The sequence below is a fragment of the Saccostrea echinata genome, unplaced genomic scaffold (genome assembly GCF_033153115.1).
Source record: "Saccostrea echinata isolate AGI-Se365-2 ecotype Australia unplaced genomic scaffold, CSIRO_AGI_Sech_v1 ptg000046l, whole genome shotgun sequence".
Classification (NCBI taxonomy): domain Eukaryota; kingdom Metazoa; phylum Mollusca; class Bivalvia; order Ostreida; family Ostreidae; genus Saccostrea; species Saccostrea echinata.
The window spans coordinates 9858433-9881702 of record NW_026889795.1 but is presented as its reverse complement, the minus strand read 5'-3'; the positions used below and the strand labels follow the sequence as shown (position 1 = coordinate 9881702).

Sequence of the window (23270 nt, the reverse complement as noted above, 5' to 3'; positions counted from 1 at the left end):
AAGCAATGTTCAGCACAGTCTGTTCCCCGTTAGATTTATGGTTGTGAGTGTGACATCACATCGACTTTGAAACTCGAGATTTGCACACTAAATATGCACCTCTTAGCTGAGGTGAAACAAGTGGGCGGATCATGGATCTTCAAATTTTTGTAACCTGTTTTCTGTACTAAATACTCCCCACTTTTGTCTCCTCTTCTGATATTTGATTACCTAAGTAAAGGAAAACTTTAATCTAAAGGAATAAAGTTTGTGTGTTGTACTACGATGACAGAATACCTTATATTACATACAATGCCTATTCACCATTTTGACACAGAAAGTTCGGGAAAACAGTGTACATGTGACGTCGCACTTCGAAAAGTGACGTCGAACAGGAGTTGTCTGCAGTGTTGACATCGTCGTATTTCTCTGGCAATTTGTTGGATTTAATCGTTGTTACGACTGTAAAAATACTTGTTAGTGTTTTCGGTTATCGTAATGAATATGCATTGGTATGTATTTTCGTTCTCTGCGAGTTATTTCTTTAGGAGATCGGCATGTGTAGTCTTCATTCATGGATACATGTAGAACGGAATACTTGGGATTTTTAAGCGCAGCATGACAGTACAAATACTTCTACCGTGTTAATTACCGTTTAATTTGTACATTGCGTAGACTGATTAACAATACAGACCGAATACACATTGTATATGGATTTACCTATCTCAACTGGCGCATGCTCAAAAGGGGTTAGTCGCCGCTGAGCGGCGACTAACCCCTTTAGGCATGCGCCAACTAACCCAATAAAATTTTCATCTTACCTGCCATTACAAGTAACCTTGTTCACACAAATAAATAAACAAACACAACAATAAACAAACATACAAATAAAAAGAAAAAATAATTACAAGAAATAAAATAAATTATTTATAGAGAAATAAACAAAACCTTTACTCAATACTGTATTAGACACAAAATGCAGAGAATTAAGGCAACATTTATTTTTCTTTTGAGCTACAAGTACATGTAAGGAGACTTAGTTGCTTATTTTTTTCAATTCTTTATATTCCGAATGAAATAATTATTCCGAATTAAAATAATACCCTGTTTAATGATAAATTGTGCTGACAAGGTCATTGTATCGACCATAGAACTTATGAAATGATGACTTTAAACGAGACTGCTGATATTCTTGTTTCATCAACTTGTTTGTCAATAGCTTACCTGGTTTAAGAAATTGTTCATACGTAGAGCATGCTCTTGAGTATCGAATCAACTGAAAGATATAAACCCCCTATGCAGGTGATGAAGGTATATTGCTGCATAAGTAAGGGAAGTTGACGATTGAACAGTTAAAGTCATCACGTTTATCATAAAGCTTGGTTGTTAGATTACTATTAACATCTTTTTCTAGATATATATCCAAATATGAAATATATGTGTCAGACTCTGTGGTATCTTTTATTTCAAGCTCACCGGTATATATCGTATCGACATAAGAATGGAAATAATCATTGTTAATTGACAATACATTGTCGATATATAGGTAGTGTAGATTCAAGATTGTTCAAATCATGATACCCTTAGGGTAGGGTGGGGCCACAACAGGGAATCAGTCATATTGACTTTGGTGAGCATCGTGGCCAATGGGCCTTTTATCTTGTAATATAAACTGCAATCTTTTTCAAAAGAAAATGTCTTCTTGTTTTAAATTATTCAAAGTTTATTGCTTTTCCTAATTTTTTTTTTTTGTCAGATTACCTTGAATTCTGGATGAAGTCAGTTCATCAATACAGCAGTGATAAAGCCCCAGTCATCCTGGTTGGTACACACAGTGAGAATAAAACAAAAGAGGTACACATATAAACTTTATTTCTTAAAAAAAAAGTAATATTCCTTTATTCAAAATATTAACCACTTTATTAGTTAACATGATCAGAAATTGAAGAAGGTGAAGAAAAATGTGACTCAAACTTCTGAAGCATTTAAGCTCATCTGAGCTTTAAGGTTTTTGGGTCACATTTTGTCCAGCATCAGACTCTCTGTTTGTCCATCTGTAAACTTGAAATATTTTTGGCTTTGAATGAACAAAGATCAGAACAGCTTATGCAATAGTAAGGGGTCTGTCGTCCATCTGTATGTCTCTCTAGCTATATGTCTGTCTGTTTGTCTGTAAATTATTTTTAGCTCACCTGAGCTGAAAGCTCAAGTGAGCTTTTCTGATCACCCGTTGTCCGTCGTCCGTCCGTCTGTCCGTCCATCTGTCCGTCCCTCTGTAAACTTTTCACATTTTCAACTTCTTCTCAAGAACCACCGGGCCAATTTTAACCAAACTTGGTACAAAGTACCCTTGGGTGAAGGGGAGTTTAAATTGTTAAAATAAAGGGCCAAGTCCCCTTACAAGGGGAGATAATCAAGAAAAGATAAAAATAGGGTGGGGTCATTAAAAAATCTTCTTCTCAAGAACCACTGGGCCAGAAAAGCTGAAACATATGTGGAAGCATCCTGGGATAGTGTAGATTCTAAATTGTTAAAATCATGACCCCCGGGGGTAGGGCAGGGCCACAATAGGGAATACAAGTTTTACATTGAAATATATAGAAAAAAATCTTTAAAAATCGTCTTCTCAAGAACCACTGAGCCAGAAAAGCTGAAACTTATGTGGAAGCATCCTGGGATAGTGTAGATTCTAAATTGTTAAAATCATGACCCCCGGGGGTAGGGCAGGGCCACAATAGGGAATCCAAGTTTTACATTGAAATATATAGGTAAAAAATCTTTAAAAATCTTCTTCTCAAGAACCACTGAGCCAGAAAAGCTGAAACTTATGTGGAAGCATCTTGGGGTAGTGTAGATTCTAAATTGTTAAAATCATGACCCCCGGGGGTAGGGCAGGGCCACAATAGGGAATCCAAGTTTTGCATTGAAATATATAGGAAAAATCTTTAAAAATCTTCTTCTCAGGCACCACTGGGCCAGAAAAGCTGAAACTTATGTGGAAGCATCCTGGGGTAGTGTAGATTCTAAATTGTTCAAATCATGACCCCCGGGGGTAGGGCAGGGCCACAATAGGGAATCCAAGTTTTACATTGAAATATATAGGAAAAATCTTTAAAAATCATCTTCTCAAGAACCACTGAGCCAGAAAAGCTGAAACTTATGTGGAAGCATCCTGGAATAGTGTAGATTCTAAATTGTGCAAATCATGACCCCCGGGGGTAGGGCGGGGCCACAATAGGGAATCCAAGTTTTACATTGAAATATATAGGAAGAATCTTTAAAAATCTTCTTCTCAAGAACCACTGAGCCAGAAAAGCTGAAACTTATGTGGAAGCATCCTGGGATAGTGTAGATTCTAAATTGTTCAAATCATGACCCCCGGGGGTAGGGCGGGGCCACAATAGGGAAACATTGAAATATATAGGAAAAATCTCAAGAACCACTGGACCAGAAAAACTGAAACTTATGTGGAAGCATCCTGGGATAGTGTAGATTCTAAATTGTTCAAATTATGACCCCTGGGGGTAGGGCGGGGCCACAATAGGTATTACAATGAGGGAAGTCTGGTAATGAACAGCATGGCCAAAGTTACTCAGGTGAGCGATGTGGCCCATGGGCCTCTTGTTCAAAGTGCTATTTCTCCTACAGTGTTAGTTCCATTTCAATATAACATGGTTCACAAGTAGGCTACTTTAGGATACATTAATCTGTGTATCGATTTTTAGCTCTTCTGAGCCAAAGGCTCAAAGAGCTAATGCATTGGCCATTTGTGCGGTGTGCGTAAACTTTTTAGAATATGCGCCATAACTCAAGAACCCCTCGGCCAATAATTGTCAAATTTGATACAGGGTATCTTTGTCCCAAGGGCTCACGTTTAAAGTAAAACTAGGGTTGTGACCCCTAAACAAGGGGAGATAATTAGGTAAATAAAAACAAAAGTACTGGTTGCTAAAAAATCTTCTCAAGAACCACTTGGTAGATTATCACCAAATTTACACAAAAGGATGGGGATATGTTGTAGATTAAAATTTGCAAGAGGAATTGCCCTGGGGCAAGGGGCGTGGTCTCAAGGTCATTTTAAAGTTGACCAAAATTACATTTTATTAAGATGTTGATATTTTTGCTTACTATAAAGACTTGGATCATCAAATCTTGTCAGTTGATGCATCTGAGGACCTCATATCATATTGACTCAAAAAAAGGTCATGGTGACCTTCTTTTTAAATTTTGTGGCCATTCCTTTAAAATGATTTAGAGGCATATTTTGAACAGTTTAAGGCCTATGATCATCAAACTTTGTCAGTTGATGTATCTTAAGTCCTCGGAGTACGTAACCTAAAAAGTAGGTCACCTTGACCTACTTTTTGAATTTGACGGATAATCTTTTTAAAAGCAATTAAGGTTATTAATTCGAATACTGAGGGGTTTAGAATCATTAAATCTTGTAAGATGATGCATCTTGGGCCATAAAACATGTTTATTAAAAAGTAGGTCACAGTGACCTACTTTTTATACCCCCAAGGAGAGGGGTTATACTGTTTTACCCTTGTGTGTATGATTGTCCATGTGTCCTTGTGTCTGTCCGTAACAAATTTTTTTCGCAGTTTTCTCAGCAAGTACTCATCACAGATGCTTGAAATTTTAGCCTAATCTTTGTTTAGGCATGCCATATGGTGGGATTCATTTCAGTTTGAATCCGATGTCAACTTCCTGTTTATCCATGCGTCTGTCCGTTAGAAATTTTTGTTGCAGTTTTCTTAGCAACTACTCATCACAGATACTTGAAATTTTAGCACAATCTTTGTTCAGGCATGCCATATGGTGGGATTCATTTTTGTTCAAATACGATGACTTCGTGTTTTTCTCTGTGTCGGTCTATACCATTAATAAGATACAGACACGTGCAAAAAGTATTCGGTCAAAATGGCGGCGTGTTTACAGTGACAACGGTAGTATGAAGAAATCTACGAGCTAAAATTTCAATTAAAATACTTTAAAAATAAAAAAAAAATCAATTACTTACGATTTAATACTTCGTTAGGTGTCCTTTAAGTCTGATAACATGTAAAATGCGCTTGGGGATGGAGCCATACAAGCTTTTAATGTATGCAGGCGTGATACTTGTCCATATACGCCGAATTTCCTCGATCAAATTGTCTCTAGATTTTATCATAGCAGTGCGTGACTGAAGTTTTCTTTTGATGTGTAACCAAACATTTTCAATAATATTTAAGTCTGGTGATTGAGCGGGCCAGCTTAAACAGTTAATTCGATTTCTAGTTACATACTCTTGAGTTGACCTGGCTCGGTGGACGGGTGCATTGTCATCCTGAAAATAGTAACCATTTTGAGGGAAATGTCTTACGAGAACAGGCCAAAGGTTTTCTTCTAAGATATCTTGGTATTTAGTAGCATTGATATTTCCATCTACTGGCGACATAGTTCCATCACCCTCTCTGCAGATGCACCCCCATATCATAACTTCTTGTTTGGCTTGAGAAGTCCTCTGTTGAACAAGGTCAGGCCTCCATCCTTCGTCATTTTTTCTCCAAATCCTAATCCTTTCATCGTGCCCCATTATAATTTTACACTCATCTGTCTTTTCCCCGACACCAAGCAAGCTGCTTCTCACGATTTATTTCTTTTATAACCAGTTTCTTCTTAGCAACACTTCTCCTGTAATTATTTTTGTGCAAATTATGCTGTACTGTCCTTTTACTGGTTCTGGTCTTTCCTCGTTAAATTTTGCCGTTATGTCAGAAAGTGAACTTCTACAATTTGTTTTCACAATCCTCTCTAACTTTCGATAGTCACGGGGCCCGATTTTCGGAGGTCGGCCGCTTCTGGGTTTGTTTTCAACAGATCCCGTGTCAGAAAATTTTCGACAAACGTCAATAACAGTTGATTTAGGTAATTGTAACATTTCACTTATCTTTCTCCGAGAATAACCTTTCTGCATTAACTCCACAATGATGTTTTTGACATCTGACCCCATCTCTTTTCCTTTCCGACCCATCTTTTTTAGTTTTGCTATATTTTCTCTTAATTTGTAAACAGCAGACGAAAATATTGTCACGTGATTTATCATGTGACTAAATTTTCAAAATTTATACAGATCCACTTCCTGTGATGTGATCATAAGAGGGCAAGGTCATTTTCCTTTTTATTTTCTTCTTCAAGTGTAAACCCGCCGCCATATTTGACCGAATACTTTTTGCAAGTGTCTGTATTTTCGTCGCCGTTTTCTCAGCAATACTCATCACAGATGCTTGAAATTTTAGCCTAATCTTTGTTTAGGCATGCCATTTGGTGGGATACATTTTTGTTTGAATCTGATGTAAACTTCCTGTTTATCTGTGCGTTTGTCCGTACCAAATTTTCGTCACAATTTTCTCAGCAACTACTCAGCGCAGATGCTTAAAATTTTAGCACACACAATCTTAGTTTAGGCATGCCATATGGTGATTCATTTTTGTATGAATTCGATGTCAACATGAGAGTGAATATTCACATCAGAGCGGGGGTATTACTAGTGACCATTCGCTCACAGACTTCTTGTTTAACTTTGCAGGCATTTGATTTCAAAGCATTTTAGAGACATAATTTGAACATTTTATGGCCTATGATCATAAAACTTTTTAAGTATTTGCATCTTGGGTCCTCGAAAAACATCAACTGAAAAGTAGCTCACTGTGACCTTCTTTTGGAATTTTATGGCTATATTTAAATATTTAGGGTAATATTTTGCTTAGAATCATCAAAATTTGTCAGTTGATGTACCTTGGGTCCTCAGAGTATGTCAACTGAAAAGTAGATCATCGTGACCTATTTTTCAATTTTTATGACTATGATTAAATATTTCGGGTATTAATTGGCTTAGAATCATCAAACTTTTTCAGTTGATGCATCTTGGGTCTTCGGAGTAAGTCGACTGAAAAGTAGGGCACCCTGACCTACTTTTGAAATTTTATAGATGTATTTAATATTTTTGGGTAATATTTGGCTTAGAATCATCAAACTTTGTCAGTTGATGCATCTTTTCATCCTAGGAGTACGTCTACTGAAAAGTAGGTCACTGTGACCTACTTTTCAATTTTTATGGCTATAATGAAATATTTCGGGTACAAATTAGCTTAGAATCATCAAACTTTGTCAGTTGATGCATTTTGGGTCCTCAGAGTAAGTTGACTGAAATGTAGGTCACTGTGACCTATTTTTGAAAATAAATTGTTTTAATTAAAGATTTTTAGGTACTAAATGGCTTACAATCACCAAACTTTGTAATATGATGCATCTTGGGTCCGCAGAGTTAGTTGACTGAAAAGGAGGTCACTGTGACCTATTTTTGAGATTTTATGGCTTTATTGAAATATATCAGGTACTAATTGGTTTAGAATTATCAAACTTTGTAAGTTGATGCACCTTGGGTCCTCAAAGTATGTCATCTGAAAAGTAGGTCACTGTGACCTACTTTTGAAATTTTATGGTTACAATTTTAAAAATTATTTTAGGTATTAATTGGCTTAGAATCATCAAATTTAGCTGATGCATCTTGGGTCCTCAGAGAATGACAAGTGAAAGGTAAATCACCATAACCTACTCTCAGGTACCAATTGGCTTAGAATCATCTTGGGTTCTCAGAGTGTTTCATTTAAAATGTAGGTCATGATGACCTACCTTTGGAATTTCAAGGCTTTATCTAAATATACAGGATACTTAGAGGCTTCAAATAGAAGTGATAGGTTGTACAGTTTATCAGAAAAGCGATTAAAGGCCCTTGGGCCTCTTGTTCGTTTCGATGAAGTATTGCCAAAGTTACTAAAAATAGAAAATTTCTGTGAAATTCTTTCAAAACGCTACCCCTACAGTTTTAGTCTGACATCAATAAAACTTGGTACAGAAGTATACTTCACTAAGACACATACTTCTCTTTATCGTTTTTGATTGCGAAGAATTCTGAATCAAGGATCATAGTTATATTTATTGCAGTTGCCCCAGTTTCAAGTCGAAATGCTACCTTTCTCTACCTTTGTTAAGTAAAAATCAGTTGAGGTACAGTTTTGCTAGAGACTTCTCGTTTAATAGAGTATGATATTGTATTTAAATTGTAATACTACATGTATTTAGAAAAATGAAGTCGCTCGTGAAGTGCAGTGGTAAGAGCGTCTGCTCTAGGGTCATGGATTAAGGAGCTGATCCTTAAGTTGCGGGTTCGAATCCCACTGTGGGACATGGAGACCGGTCTTTGGGATGAGACCATGTTAACCAAGTTCCTATGTGGCAGTAGGTGCTGGCACGAAAAGGATCCCTGACTGCTCAATGGTCCAGAGTGCCGAGTATAGGTCAAAATTTGCAGCTCTCCACCAGCAAGTGGTGGCGTCTCCATATGAGTGAAAAATTCTCGAGAGGGATGTTAAACAAAACAAACAAACAAACAAAAATAGATTAATGAAACAAATCAAGAAGTTGTTTACAATTTCAGAAGAATATTGACAACTAAACCTGCCTCATTAACTCTAAATGAATATATATGCTTAAAAAATCATTGGTCCTGTGGGCACTTCCTTTTTTAGGTCACCTGAGTCACTCAGGTGACCTATTGCTATCTGTTTTCGTCCGTCGTCGTGCGTCGTCCGTCGTGTGTTAACATTTGAACATTTTCAGCTTCTTCTCTGAAACCGCTGAACCAATTTCAGCCAATTTTAGCATATGGCATTTATGTGTGAAGGGGAACAAAATTTGTGAATATCATGGTCCCTGCCCCCCTGGGGCCTGAGGGGTGGAGCGAAAACCACCAAAATTAATGCAATCTTTAAAAATCTTCTTCTTTACTCCTGGACATCAAGCAGTCAAACTGTTGGCATGATTGTAATAAGCATTGAGCCCTCTACCAAAATTGTGAAATTCATGGCCCCAGGGTCAGGGGTTCTGGTGCTAGGGCGGGGCTATATAGATCATATAGTGAAAGTGCATTATTTCTTTGAAAATCTTCTTCTCTACTCCTGGGTATTATTGAAACAAATTGAATACACAGTTTTGATAAGCAAAGGTGACTCTACCAAAATTGTGAAATTCATGGCCCCAGGGTCAGGGGTTCTGGTGCTAGGGCGGGGCTATATAGATCATATAGTGAAAGTGCATTATTTCTTTGAAAATCTTCTTCTCTACTCCTGGGTGTTATTGAAACAAATTGAATACATAGTTATGATAAGCTAGAGTGACTCTACCAGAATTGTGAAATTCATGGCCCCAGGGTCAGGGGTGCTGGTGCTAGGGTGGGGCTCTATATATCATATAGTGAAAGTGCATCATTTCTTTGAAAATCTTCTTCTCTACTCCTGGGTATTATTGAACAAATTGAATATATAGTTATGATAAGCAAGAGTGACTCTACCAAAATTGTGAAATTCATGACCCCGGGGGTAGGGGTTCTGGTGCTAGGGCGGGACTATACAGATCATATAGTGAAAGTGCATTATTTCTTTGAAAATCTTCTTCTCTACTCCTGGGTATTTTTGAAACAAATTGAATACATAGTTATGATAAGCAAGGGTGACTCTACCAGAATTGTGAAATTCATGGCCCCAGGGTCAGGGATTCTAGTGAAAAGGTTGGGGGGGACTCTATTGATTATATAGTGAAAAAGCAAAATTTTTTTGAAAATATTCTTTTCTGCTTCTTGTTAAAAAGCAAAGAAGCTAAGTATATAGTTATGATGAGCAAGAGTGCTTCTTCCAGAGTAGTGTAAGGGTGGGGCTCTTGATAATAAAGTGAAAATGCATTAATTCTATTAAATAATCCTGTCTGCTCCTTAGTGTGAAGCAGATAAACAAAGTGATTACTTATGATGAGCAAACTTCTGGTCCCAGGGTGAGAGACTCTAGTGTTTCTCAGTGGGGGGGGGGGGGGGGGGGGGGCTCTATTAATAATATAGTGAATCTGTAGTAAAAATGCATTATTTCTTTAAAAATGTTCTCTGCACTTGGGCATATCAGAGGCAAAAAGATTAAAAGTTTTAATAAGGAAGGGTATTTTCACCAGATTTTTGAACATCTGGACCATTTGGTCAAGTGTTCTGGTCCTGGCCAGGGCTCTATTAATTTGTATTCTACTGAGAGGAGTTATTCCCCTTTGCTGTTTACTTTTGATAATTAATCACTGTAAACAATGTTTTGAAAGGTTAATAGAATAAGAGAATTATGCAAGAATTTTTATTGTATAATACAAAAAGTATTTTCCTAGTTTTAATGATCAGGTAGACTTGTAAGTAATAGATAAATAAAAATGGAACAAAAATAACCTGTCTTATTAAATGTTCATCAAAGACCAAGAGAGGCCAATGTAAGAGATTTCGACAAGAAATTAAAATAGTACAGAGGCACTGATAGTTTTTTAATATACTGTATGGTGATAGTGATAAATGGGGAACAGATTAGAACATAATGTATAAACTGTCAATGAATACTAGATTAATTATTTTGTTGATCCTGATCACCCTATTTTTCTTGCTTTTGGGCAACAAAGCTTCACCTTTCAGTTCATTTTATACTCTATGGATCCTCTAAATTGTTGTATTATACTCAGGTGACCATTAAGGCCCTTGGGCCTCTTGTTTTTAAAGTGAGCTTTTCTGATCATATTTTTTCTGGCGTCCGGCTCTCTGCTGTCTAGCTATGCGTCCGTCTGTCTGTCTGTAAACTTTTCACATTTTCGGCTTCTTCTCAAGAACAATTGGATCAATTTCAACTAAACTTGCAACAGTGTATCCTTGGGTAAAAGGGATTCAAATTTGTTCAAATGAAGGGCCTTACTTTCATCTAAGGGGAAATAATTAGGAATAAGTGAAAAATTAATGGCATCTTTTAAAAATTTTCTTCTCAAGAACCACTGGGTTAGAAAATAAGAATTTTATGTGGAATCATTCTCAGATAATGTACAAGGGGTTATCAAAAAGTTCGTGGACTGATGCGATAAAATTAATATGTAGTCTGTGCTTACAAAATTTGTAAGGAATATAAAACAACAAAAGTTAAAGAAAAGTTGAAAATTTAAGCTTGATACGTTGATGATTTGCCAAATTATTCAAATATTAAAAAAAGACCTTACATGATCACCCGGCGCTGTCACAGTTTTGTTTCATGATGTCTGACAACGACATTGTTTCTCAATGTCCGCTCTCTCTACCTCATACACTTATCTTGATGATATAACCTAGAGTTAAGTAAAAACTTAAGCCTGTCATGATTATAAGACTTTACTAAGCCATGAACAGCTGCTTTCAATGCATATAATATTGCAAATGGATCTATACATAAGGAAAGATCCTCACTTGATTATGCCAGAATACTTAGCTTGTTGGCATTCAATTTCTACCACACATGATCAATGTGACTGACTTTTGACACCCTGACTACAAATCGACATAAGCTATGCATCTTTCATCTTTCTGAATCTTTTTGGGCATTTAAAACAAGTACTCTGGAACCATTTTATTTTTCTGTAGCCCGTTTAAACATTCCCTAGATCAATACCAGTTTTCCCAGGTGAAACTTTGTAGAATGCTTGGAAAAAGAAATCTTTCCCCCTTTTTGATGTCATTTTCAAGCCCTTAATTGTTCAGACACTCCATATAAAATTTACAATAAAATTTCGTAGAACTTAAAGAACTGGGTACAAATTGCAAATTTTATGGAACAATTGTGTCGTACAACATGCCTGAAATTACGGGGTTTTTTTTGGTGACAAATGCTCATATCAAAAGAGTTTTTTCTCAGTTACACTCAAGTAGAAAGAACGTCATATTTGAGGATGCGCCTCGTGGATATATCCATTGCTTACAAAACCATTAACAATTTATCAAAAAATAAAACTTATGATTTATGGTTTTATCTATAGATAGAAAAAATGATGCTAACTAATTGTGTTGAAATTCATTTATGTACCTAAAGTGTTTTTAATTTTCTGGCTCTAGTCAACGAACTTTTTGATAACCCCTCGTAGATTCAATATTCTTCAAATCATGACCCACAGGGTTAGAATGGGGCACAATGGGTGATCAAATTTTTACATGGAAATACATAGAAAAAGTCTTTAAAAATCTTCTCAAGAATAGCAAAGCCATGATTGGTCATATTTAAATGGTAGCATTTTCAGATCGTGTAGAATCAACTTTGTTCAAATCATGACCCCTGGGGGTATGGTGGGGCCACAATGGTTGATCAAAATTTTACATAGAAATACATAGGAAAAATCTAGAAAAATCTACTTCTCAAGAACAACAAAGCAATGAATAGTCAAGAAGAGTCATTAATAATCATAAATACTCCTCAAGCAGTGTAGATTTAAGTCTATTCAAATTATGAGCCCTGAGGAAGGGTGGTGACACAATGGGGGATTAAAGTTTAACAAAGCTATATATAGGTAAAATATTTGAAAAAAATCTTTTCAAGAACAGAATAGCCTTGATAAGTCATATTGATATGGAAGCATTTTCAGGGAGTGTAGATTCCAGTTTGTTCAAAGGGGGGGGGGGGGGGGCACAATTGTGGATCAAAGTTTTACATAGGAATATAAAGGAAAAAAAATCTGCCAATGAAAAACAGGGCCATATTGATTCAGGTGAGTGTTGTGGCCCAAGTGCCTGTTTTCTTTTCTTTATAAATCACCACCAAAATCCAAACACTGCTTCAGATCACTAAACCATTAATTTTTTGAACACTGATTAAAAATTCGCTAAGTTAGTTTTCAAAATTTTCCTCTCAAGAAACAAAAAATTGAAACTTAGGTGGAAACTTCCTGACAAAGTGTTAATATCATTTTGTTCAAACCATCCCCCCTTGGTAGGATAAGCCCCCAGAATTGAAAAGGATCATAACAGATTATTACATTTGACATTAAAATGTAAAGGGAAAATTGTTTCAAAATGTTCTTTACAAGATCAAATGGCCATGATCTGTTATATTAATGTGCAAGTAATTCCAGGTAGTGCAGGAAAAAAGGATTGTTTAGATCATGCATATCTCTCCCAGTAAATACAGTGAGAATACATTTCTTTAACAAATCTCTTTATCCAGGAGAAAGCATTGTTTTTCCGTGAAGTATGGAAAACTTTAGAAATGAAGAAATCTCTGAAGAAACATCTCAATGTGAAGCGGCGATTTGCAATTGGATTCAATGACAACGAAGGCATTGAAAATATCAAGCTGTCAATCCTTGATGTTGTGGGTGAACTTGATCACTGGGGTGAAGAGCTTCCACGCTCTTGGGCTATGTTTGAAACATTCTTTCAGGAAAAGAAAAAACTCAAGATTTTAAGGATAGACACACTCACTGCTTTCAATGAAGCATTGCCAGAGGGAATAAAGCTCCAAACAATTGAGGACATCAATGTTATGCTGCAGTTCTTCCATGACATCAGAGAAATTTTATACTTTGTACAAGAATTCCTCCAAGAACTAATTATTCTTGATGTTCAGTGGTTTGCTGATGCATTCAAAAATGTCATAACAGATAAAAACCATGCAGAGGAAGATTTACTTGAGTATACTGCAGAGTGGGACAAATTCAATGAAACTGGAGAGTTACCTGACACTCTGTTGTCTGCTATATGGGAAATGAACAACAATGGTTACATTGAACACAAAAACGACATCATTTTGTACATGGAGAAATTAGGACTCTTAGCTAAAATGAGTGACAATAAGTGGTATGTTCCCTGTATGAACAAAAGAGCATATCCTGTAAAATACTCACCATACCATGCCTCATCCATCCTCTGCTACACGTTTGATGTTCTCCCTGCTGGAGTTTTCCATCGCCTCATAGCTACATGCATGCATATTCCTTGGAAGGTTGTGACAGAGAGAGACAGACCATGCATTTACCAGACAGCAGCTATTTTCGCGTTTCAGGAACATAACGTTCTACTTGGAATGACTCCTAAAGAAATTCAGCTACAAGTGTCTGTTATCGAAGGAGAAGTTAATATATCAACATGCTACGAAGTAAAGAAAACAATTGATAGTAAACTAAGTGTTCTATCCACAACATTCCAAACAGATTTTAAATTCATGTTTGGATTCAAATGCAAAGCTGTGGGATTTTGTGATGACCAAGAAAGTTCTGTAATCGATGAAGCAGAATTTACGCAACCATCTTTTCAGTGTCCTTCCTGTCCAATAGAAAGAAAGCACATCATTAAGACAAATGATATCACAAAGTATTGGGTAGAGGTATGTTATTTAAATCATTGTAATTATGCATGATTTATGATCCTAAAGAGTATATGTATGTACATTTAAATGAAAACTACAGTTTTTTTTTCTTTTTTAGTTGCTGAAGTGATGTTCTGGATCAAAATCTTTATGTTTTTAGCTCACCTGAGCTGAAAGCTCAAGTGAGCTTTTCTGATCACATTTTGTCCGGCGTCCGTCTGTCTGTCTGTCCGTCTGTCTGTCTGTCTGTAAACTTTTCACATTTTCGACTTCTTCTCAAGAACCACTGGGCCAATTTCAACCAAACTTGCCACAAAGTATCCTTGGGTAAAGGGGATTCAAGTTTGTTCAAATGAAGGGCCACGCCCTCTTTCAAGGGGAGATAATTAGGAATTACTGAAAAAATAATGGCATCATTTAAAAATCTTCTTCTCAAGAAACATATGGCCAGGAAAGATGAAACTCATGTGGAAGCATCCTTAGGTAGTGTACATTCAAGTTTGTTCAAATCATGACCCCCCGGGGTAGGGCGGGGCCACAATGGAGGATCAAAGTTTTACATAGAAATATATAGGAAAAATCTTTAAAAATCTTCTTCTCAAGAACAGCAAAGCCATGATGAGTCATATTTATATGGAAGCATCCTCAGGTAGTGTAGATTCAAGTTTGTTCAAATCATGATCCCCGGGGGTAGGGCAGGGCCACAATGGAGGATCAAAGTTTTACATAGAAATATATAGGAAAAATCTTCTTCTCAAGAACAGCAAAGCCATGATGAGTCATTTTTATTTGGAAGCATCCTCAGGTAGTGTAGATTCAGATTTGTTCAAATCATGACCCCCGGGGGTGGGGCGGGGCCACAATGGAGGATCAAAGTTTTACATAGAAATATATAGGAAAAATCTTTAAAAATCTTCTTCTCAAGAACAGCAAAGCCATGATGAGTCATATTTATATGGAAGCATCCTCAGGTAGTGTAGATTCAGATTTGTTCAAATCATGACCCCTGGGGGTGGGGCGGGGCCACAATGGAGGATCAAAGTTTTACATAGAAATATATAGGAAAAATCTTTAAAAATCTTCTTCTCAAGAACAGCAAAGCCATGATGAGTCGTATTTATATGGAAGCATCCTCAGGTAGTGTAGATTCAGATTTGTTCAAACCATGACCCCTGGGGGTAGGGCGGGGCTGCAATGGAGGATCAAAGTTTTACATAGAAATATATAGGAAAAATCTTTAAAAATCTTCTTCTCAAGAACAGCAAAGCCATGATGAGTCATATTTATATGGAAGCATCCTCAGGTAGTGTAGATTCAAGTTTTTTCAAACCATGACCCCCGGGGGTAGGGCAGGGCCACAATGGAGGATCAAAGTTTTACATAGAAATATAAAGGAAAATATGTTCTTCTGAAGAACAGCAAAGCCATGATTAGTCATTTTTATATGGAAGCATCCTCAGGTAGTGAAGATTCAATTTTGTTCAAATGATGACCCCCAGGGGTAGGGTGGGGCCCAATGGGGGATGGAAAGTTTTACATAAGAACATATAGAAAAAATATTTCTTTTCAAGAACAGAAAAGCTATGTTTAGTCATATTGATATGGAAGCATCCTCAGGTAGTGTAGATTCAAGTTTGTTCAAATCATGACCCCGGGGGTAGGGTGAGGCCACAATGGGGGATCAAATTTTTACAAAGGAATATATGGGAATTTTTTTTTTAAATCTTCTCAAGTACAACAAAGCCATTTGTTATATTGACATGGAAGCATCATCAGGTAGTTTAAAATTCAAGCCCCCCCCCCCCCCCCTCGGTCTTTTCAATACTGAACTGATTTGTGCTTTTGCCTAGCCAATGTGCTCAGGTGAGTGATGTGGCCCATGGGCCTCTTGTTTGTTTTGACAATCTGTTTGCTTGTTTTACGTTTACGAGCCCAACTGGCCTAATTTCAGTCAAACACAACATTTACTTATGGGTTAAGGAAATTTAAACTTTCAGATGCTGCATTAGATTGTTAGATGGAGTCATTTTAGATTATTGTTTAATTTATATACCTCATTTTGATATTTGTGCCCTCCTTCGAAGAAGGGAGGGCATATTGCTTTGCTGCTGTCTGTCGGTCGGTCTGTCGGTCCACCAACAGTTTCCGTTCATTTTCTTTGCAGAGGTTGCACATACTGAAATGATTTTTTTTATACAGATTTGTCATAAGAATATCAAGGTCAAGTTCTTTTTTGGATACGATCAAGCAATTTTTGACAGAGTTATGCCCCTCGGACTTAAAAAAATTCCAATTATTTGTAGTTTCTGTTCATTTTCTTAGCAGAAGTTTCACATAGTCAATTGAAATTTGTAATACAGATTTATCATAAGAATATCTAGGTCAAGTTTTGTTTTGGGTACGAGCAATTTTTTGACAGAGTTATGCCCCTTGGACTTAGAAAATTTCCAATTATTTCGGGGGGGGGGGGGGGGGGGGGGGGGGGGGGGAGTGTTTCAGAAACATCTCTTGTTCATGTATCTTTAGTATCTATGTATACTTTATTTTTAAGTCCTTGCAATAGACAGTGTTACATCCTGTGAGAATAGTTTAGTTTAAAGTATCATGAACTCTAGTGGTGCATTTTATTTTATTTCCAGTGAAATACAGTTTTATAAGATTTCAACAAGGTAAAATGACCCTTAGTATGAACATGATAAAATCCATATGATTAACATGTCTATAATACAAAAGAGTTCCTTTTTTTTGGAGGGGGATGGTGACAATTTAAATATTTTTTTACCCCCATAATAAATACAAGAATGGTATTAATTCCTAACAGGTAGTTGAATAAGCTCATTTGTCATTTACAAACTATTTCCAAATCTTAGAAATACAGCTGATATTTCATATTCGTCATATATTTTTAAATTTCCTTTTATTTTTTTCCGTTAAGTCATTTTTCTATTCTTTTAAGCTATACCTCTCGATTTCTTTCCTTCTGCGAAGCCCTTAATGACTGTTCAGTTTTTAGCTCACCTGAGCTGAAAGCTCAAGTGAGCTTTTCTGATCACATTTTGTCTGTAGTCCGTCTGTCCGTCTGTAAACTTTTCACATTTTCGACTTCTTCTCCAGAACCACTGGGCCAATTTCAACCAAACTTGCCACAAAGCATCCTTGGGTGAAGGGGATTAAAGTTTGTTCAAATGAAGGGCCATGCCCTCATTCAAGGGGAGATAATTCAGAAATAGTGAAAATTTGGTGGCATATTTAAAAAAAAAACTTCTTCTCAAGAACCACTGGCCCAAAAAAGTTGAAACTTATAGGAAACCTTTGTTATATAGTGTAGATTCAAGTTTGTTCAAATCATGGCCCCCAGGGGAAGGGTAGTGTCACAATGGGGGATCAAAGTTTTACATAGAAATATATAGGAAAAAATCTTTAAAAACCTTCTTCTCAAGAACAAAGCCATGATTTGTCATATTGACATGGAAGCATCCTTAGGTATTGTAGATTCAAGTTTGTTCAAATCATGACCTCTGGGGGAAGGGTGGGGTGAGAATGGGGAATCAAAGTTTTACATAGGAATATATAGGAAAAAACTTTAAAAATCCTTTTCTCAAGAACAGCAAAGCCTTGTTTAGTTATATTGATATGGAAGCATTGTCAGGTAGTGTAGATTCAAATTTGTTTAAATCATGACCCCCGGGGTAGGGTGGGGTCACAATGGGGGATCAAAGTTTTTCATAGGAATATATAGGAAAAAAATTTTAAAATCTTCTTCTCAAAACAACAAAGTCTTATTTAGTCATGTTGATATGTAAGCATTCTCAGGTAGTATACATTCAAATTAGCTCAAATCATGACCCCTGGGGTAGGGTGGGGCCATAAATGGGGATCAAAGTTTTACGTAGGAATATATAGGAAAAAACTTTAAAAATCTTCTTCTCAAGAACAACAAAGCCATATTTAGTCATATTGATATGGAAGCATTCTCAGGTATTGTAGATTCAAGTTTGTTCAATTCATGCCCCCCCCCCCCCCCCCCGGGGGGGTAGGGTGTCATCAATATGGGGGATCAAAGTTTACATAGGAATATAAAGGAAAAAATCTTCTCAAGAACAGCAAAGGTATGATTTGTCAGATTGATATGGAAGCATCCTCAGGTAGTGTAGATTAAAGTTTGTTCAAATGATTAACCCTGTGGGTAGGGAGGGGCCACAATTGGGTATTGAATTTTTACAAAGGAATATATAGGATAAAATCTTTAAAAATCTTTTGCTGAAGAACAGCAAAGCCATTTTATACTGATATGGAAACATCCGCAGGTAGTTTAAAATTCGAGTCCCCCCCCCTCCCCCCCAGTCCCATGTAAACTTTTCAATACTGAATTGTTTTGTGCTTTTTCCTAGCCATTGTGCTCAGGTGAGCGATGTGGTCCATGGGCCTCTTGTCTATTGTTCCTACTAAATTGTTTTGAGCAAATTAACTGAATGAAGTTGATTTTTTTTTCAGCCAAAAGCGAAAGCTTCAAGCACTGCAGTGGCTTCCGGACAAGACCTCGGTGGCCGATCTAGATTTGCCAAACTCGGAATGGCAACAAACGATGTTTTAAATCAGGCTTACAGAGACATACTAGAGATGGAGTTTCCCCCTTCCCTAATTTACAACAAGGTGAAAGCATCATCAATTTATAAAAGATTACGCCCCGAGCAAGAACATCTCTTACAAATTGCTCAACAATCAGGATATAAGAATTTTGATATTTCATTAACATATACATTGATCAGAAACATTTGTTCAACGATTCCTAAACCAACAAAACCAAAATGGGGAGAAAAGCCTGCTGCAGGAGAAGTGACCGTGGGTGATGATATCGAGAGAATTAGGTCAATTCGAAACAATTTATCTGCACATGTGAGCTCAGCTTCCACCCCTCAGACAGAATTCGATGACACCTGGTCAATGATGTCGGATATCTGCCAAAGACTTGAAACCTTCACTGGAAAGAAATACTTGGATAAACTTAATTACATTCAAAAACTGACTCTAAAAGAAGAAGATGAAGATGATATTATTGAAAAGGTTAAAATGGAAAGTCAGCATGAAATGGTGAAAGAAATGTGGTCAGACATGAAAGACATTAAAGCAGCAGTATTGCAGCCTGAGGCCAAGCATGCTTCGAATTATGAATATTACTCATAGAATGTTATTTAAATGTGTATAAATTTAAAATATTTTTGAACTCAATGAATACATTTTTTATGATTTTGCAAGTGTTTGATATCTGCCAAAGATTAGAAATATTCACTTGAAAGAATTATTTTGATGATATTTTGTACATTGAAAAGCTGACCTTAAAGATGAAAACAGTATTATACAAAACGCTAAAACAGAGTATGGAAAGTTAGAAAAAGAGATGTTACAGTCACTTATTTTAGATATGCAAGAAATTTAAACAATATTGAAGCCAAAGAACACAAATGCAAAATGTATATATTATATGGCTCATAATATATTTGATGGGATCCTTCAATACTGACGTGTGTAACTTTGAACTTTCTTGAAATTACAAAAAAATTATAGCAATAATGTTGTAAGTAAGATCTCAATATTTTTGACCTGAGATTTCTCAAGATCTTAATCATAGATACAGAACATTGGATGGTTTGATTTTGGAGCCATTGATTACAATGAATTCAGACAAGTTATATTCACTGGACATAAAATACCAACCCAAGTACCAAGCATGACCAAAAGTTCAGGGAGATAACTACGTACAAAAACTACGTTAAACTATTTGTATTTTTTTCAAGGTGAAAGTGGATTTTTTTCTGAAAACTTTTTTAACAAAGTTTTTTTTTTATCTGCACATTTTGTATAATGCAATGTAACGGTGCTATTTGTGCAATAACTAATTACAGTAAGAATATGTTAATAGATAGATTTTCTATGAAAAGAGAGAATGGACCTTTTTTACCTTTTTATTTCAAAAACATATAGTTTTATGAAAAGTGTACACAATATACATGTACTTACAATTATTTTAACACAAAATAAACAGTGTTGTTAAATTCATAATTTAAGTGGACAGTGTTATCTCCATTTATTTACATTTCTATTTTCTCTCTCTCTCTCATAACTCTTTAAAAGTTAGGTGAGTTGATTTCTTGATAATTCAACCGGAATGTAAATTTTGCCAGGTGAAAGGTCAGGAGCCTTATATGCATGTCAAACTCGAGCAGCTGTGTTTGGAGCGGTTGTGTTTGGACGATAGTTGGAAACGTGGGATAATTTGTGCATAACGAACTTTGCCTGTCACGCAAAATATCCCACGTTTCCAACTATCGTTGATGCCCTGGCATACGCAAAAAAACTATACAGTGATTCCTAAAATGGAATATATTTGTGTTCAAGATGTTTTCAAAGTCTATTTCAAATCAACAAAGGGTTCTATGGTTACCATGTAGAATATTACAGAATATTCTACCTAATAACTATGTTGATTTTTATGTTGAAAACATTATTTTTTATGAATTACCATGAGCTTGTAGTAAATATTAAGTTTTTTGTTTAATTTTACTCGTATATACAGGTAAACTTCAGTATCTAGACATCGCAAATGTAGACAACCTTGGATATGTCGACGTCCGTACATGGTCACTGCAGTATTTACTACACGAAAGAAGTGCAAAAACTCGGATATGTCGACTCTCCAGCGTACCTCGACGTATACTCACATGCAGTCCCAAGAGCGAAATTTAGCTGCTGTATGTAAACATCGGGCCAATTTCTACTCAACAAAACCTGTTTTGTCAAATTGTCTCTGGTCAAGAATAGACGACTCCGTGTATCTCGACATCGTAAGAAATTCACACCAATATATTAACTCTAGACTGCTTGACTTAGTTTGTTTAAGAATCCCAAGCGCACACGGCCGTTTATCAGTTGTTATTTGCTTAATATTCAAGTTGGATAATATATCATTGACAAATCCACTTGATACTGAGTAAATGTGTCGACGTTTATTTATATCGAAAACTATCATAACTTGTGCCGACGTTTATTAATATCGGAAACTATCATAACTTTAATTTGAAAAAAGTAACTGAATTGCATTGAAAAACAAACACATAGGATTTAATTCAACCTAAAAAATTAAACAATTTTTACGATACATTTACTTTCTAAAATGCGTTCAACAGGTAATAATTCAATCAATGAAACGATTTTGAAACTGTATCAGACGTGAATCATGCATATGTAATATCACTGTAGTAGTTTAAATAATTCTTTTAAAATTTTGTTCTTTAATTTTTTAAATTTTTTTTTCGAAAAAAAAAGAAATATGCATTTATTATCTTTTCTTGTATTTCAGCTGCCGAATTTGTACTGTTCAAAGTCTTTACAGCGCAATATCCCGCTCTGACAAACGTTCAAGCGATATGCTGGTCGGAAAAAATCGGTAAATTTAGAAAGATTCAAAATGTGAAGAAAGAACTCATTTTATCAATAAGATATTTAAAAAAATAAATCCTTAGAATTTGTAATATGAAAATAGAGAGATTGTTGAAATAAAACGAGCTACTGTTGGAGTCATATATATAATAAACTTGTCTCTGTTTTGCTATGCAGTGGAATCTTGGATGTCGAGACTCAACTCGGATATCTCGACACCCTGAAAATCTCGACATTTTCCGAAAGATCCGTCGATGTCGAGTTACCGAAGTTTACATAACAGTATATTTTATATGTTAAATGGAAGATAAAATACCACACCTTTTGGGGCTATTTTGTCATAGAGAATTAAATTATTTAACATTTCTAATTATCAATGGTAGCAATAAATAAAGCCTGTTTTCTTTTGAACCCTCTATGTAAGAATCTTTCTGTATTTTGTATAAAGAAAATTATATGTTTAATCACATGTCAGCAGACATTGCCAATTAAAATCAGGACCATTTTTATATGCTAGAAATAACAAGGTGAAGACAACGAAAAGTGATCGATCTAAAAAAAAAAAAAAAAAAAAGAATACAAACAATAGAAAATTGTGAGCATACCATAAAACACGGACCCCCTGGAAATACCAGAGATGGGATCAGGTGCTTAAGAGGAGTAAGCATTCACTGTTGACCAGTTACAACCGCTGTGAGCCCAATGTATTGATCAGGTAAACAGAAGATTCCGTAGTCAATTTAGTATAGAAAGGAAATGATGAACAACCGAGCCAGTATCTATGACTTGCCACTATTTAGAAGTGAAAATATGTAAATGGTAATTCAATGTTACTTGGTCCAGGAAGAATCGTGCATAGACATTAACATTTTTATATGTGCTGACATATTTATGTGCAATGATTTATTTCTATTTATCAAGAGTAAAGTCATTATTTCGCAAGTTTATGGTCTATACAATGACCTTGTCAGCAAATACAGCATATCGCTAAGTCAAATGCTGACTGACATTTTAAGAGATTAAAAGTTTTTGGTTCAATTCGCACATGAAACATTAATTTATTAGTTTAACTATCAATCAAATTGATTGTGTGCTTTTTTTTTTTTACTGATTTATCAAAATTTCAAAATAATTGAATATTGATGCTATTTCACCTAGAGCGAAATCAAGTCTTTCCACGCACTGGAACTTCAAAAAATACTCTTTTATCTCAAAGTAGTTTACTATTTATTTGAAGGGTAACTATGTTATCCTGTATGTACATGAAACCGTTAAGATGAGTAGACTTAAATATTATTTTTTTAAGAGGAAAAGAAAATTAGAAAAATAATTATTGCCGGAATAAAGTAAATGCTGCAAAGAAAATCGATTGTAGATCGTTAAGTTTATTTTAGATTAGCAGGCTTGGAATTGAGAAGAGGTAGATTCCAAGGTCCTGGCTATGTTGGCCAAATATTTTAGTTTATTTTTATTAGGGTTAGGTAGATCAAATCGTTATGGCTAGGTAAATCATTTATTGAAATATATTATGACTTGAAGGAGATAAGCTGACAGTGTTAATATAGTCCTGCCTAAACTGTTTTTAAAATGTTTTTAAAAAAATTGTAACACGAGTTTCAGTTCAGGGTGGGGCCAACGTGA

General features: G+C 35.8%; 1 protein-coding gene across 1 annotated transcript in view; it reads left to right on the top strand.

Moving 5' to 3' along the window:
• Positions 1 to 19414, top strand: part of LOC133201885 (uncharacterized) — a 79297-nt gene extending 59883 nt beyond the window's left edge. The window contains exons 10-12 of the mRNA XM_061337678.1: positions 1736 to 1833; positions 13053 to 14210; positions 18687 to 19414. Of these exons, the coding sequence (XP_061193662.1) occupies positions 1736 to 1833; positions 13053 to 14210; positions 18687 to 19376 (1946 nt within the window). The 3' untranslated portion in view covers positions 19377 to 19414. The remainder of the gene's footprint in view (positions 1 to 1735; positions 1834 to 13052; positions 14211 to 18686) is intronic.
• Positions 19415 to 23270: the final 3856 nt, after the last annotated feature.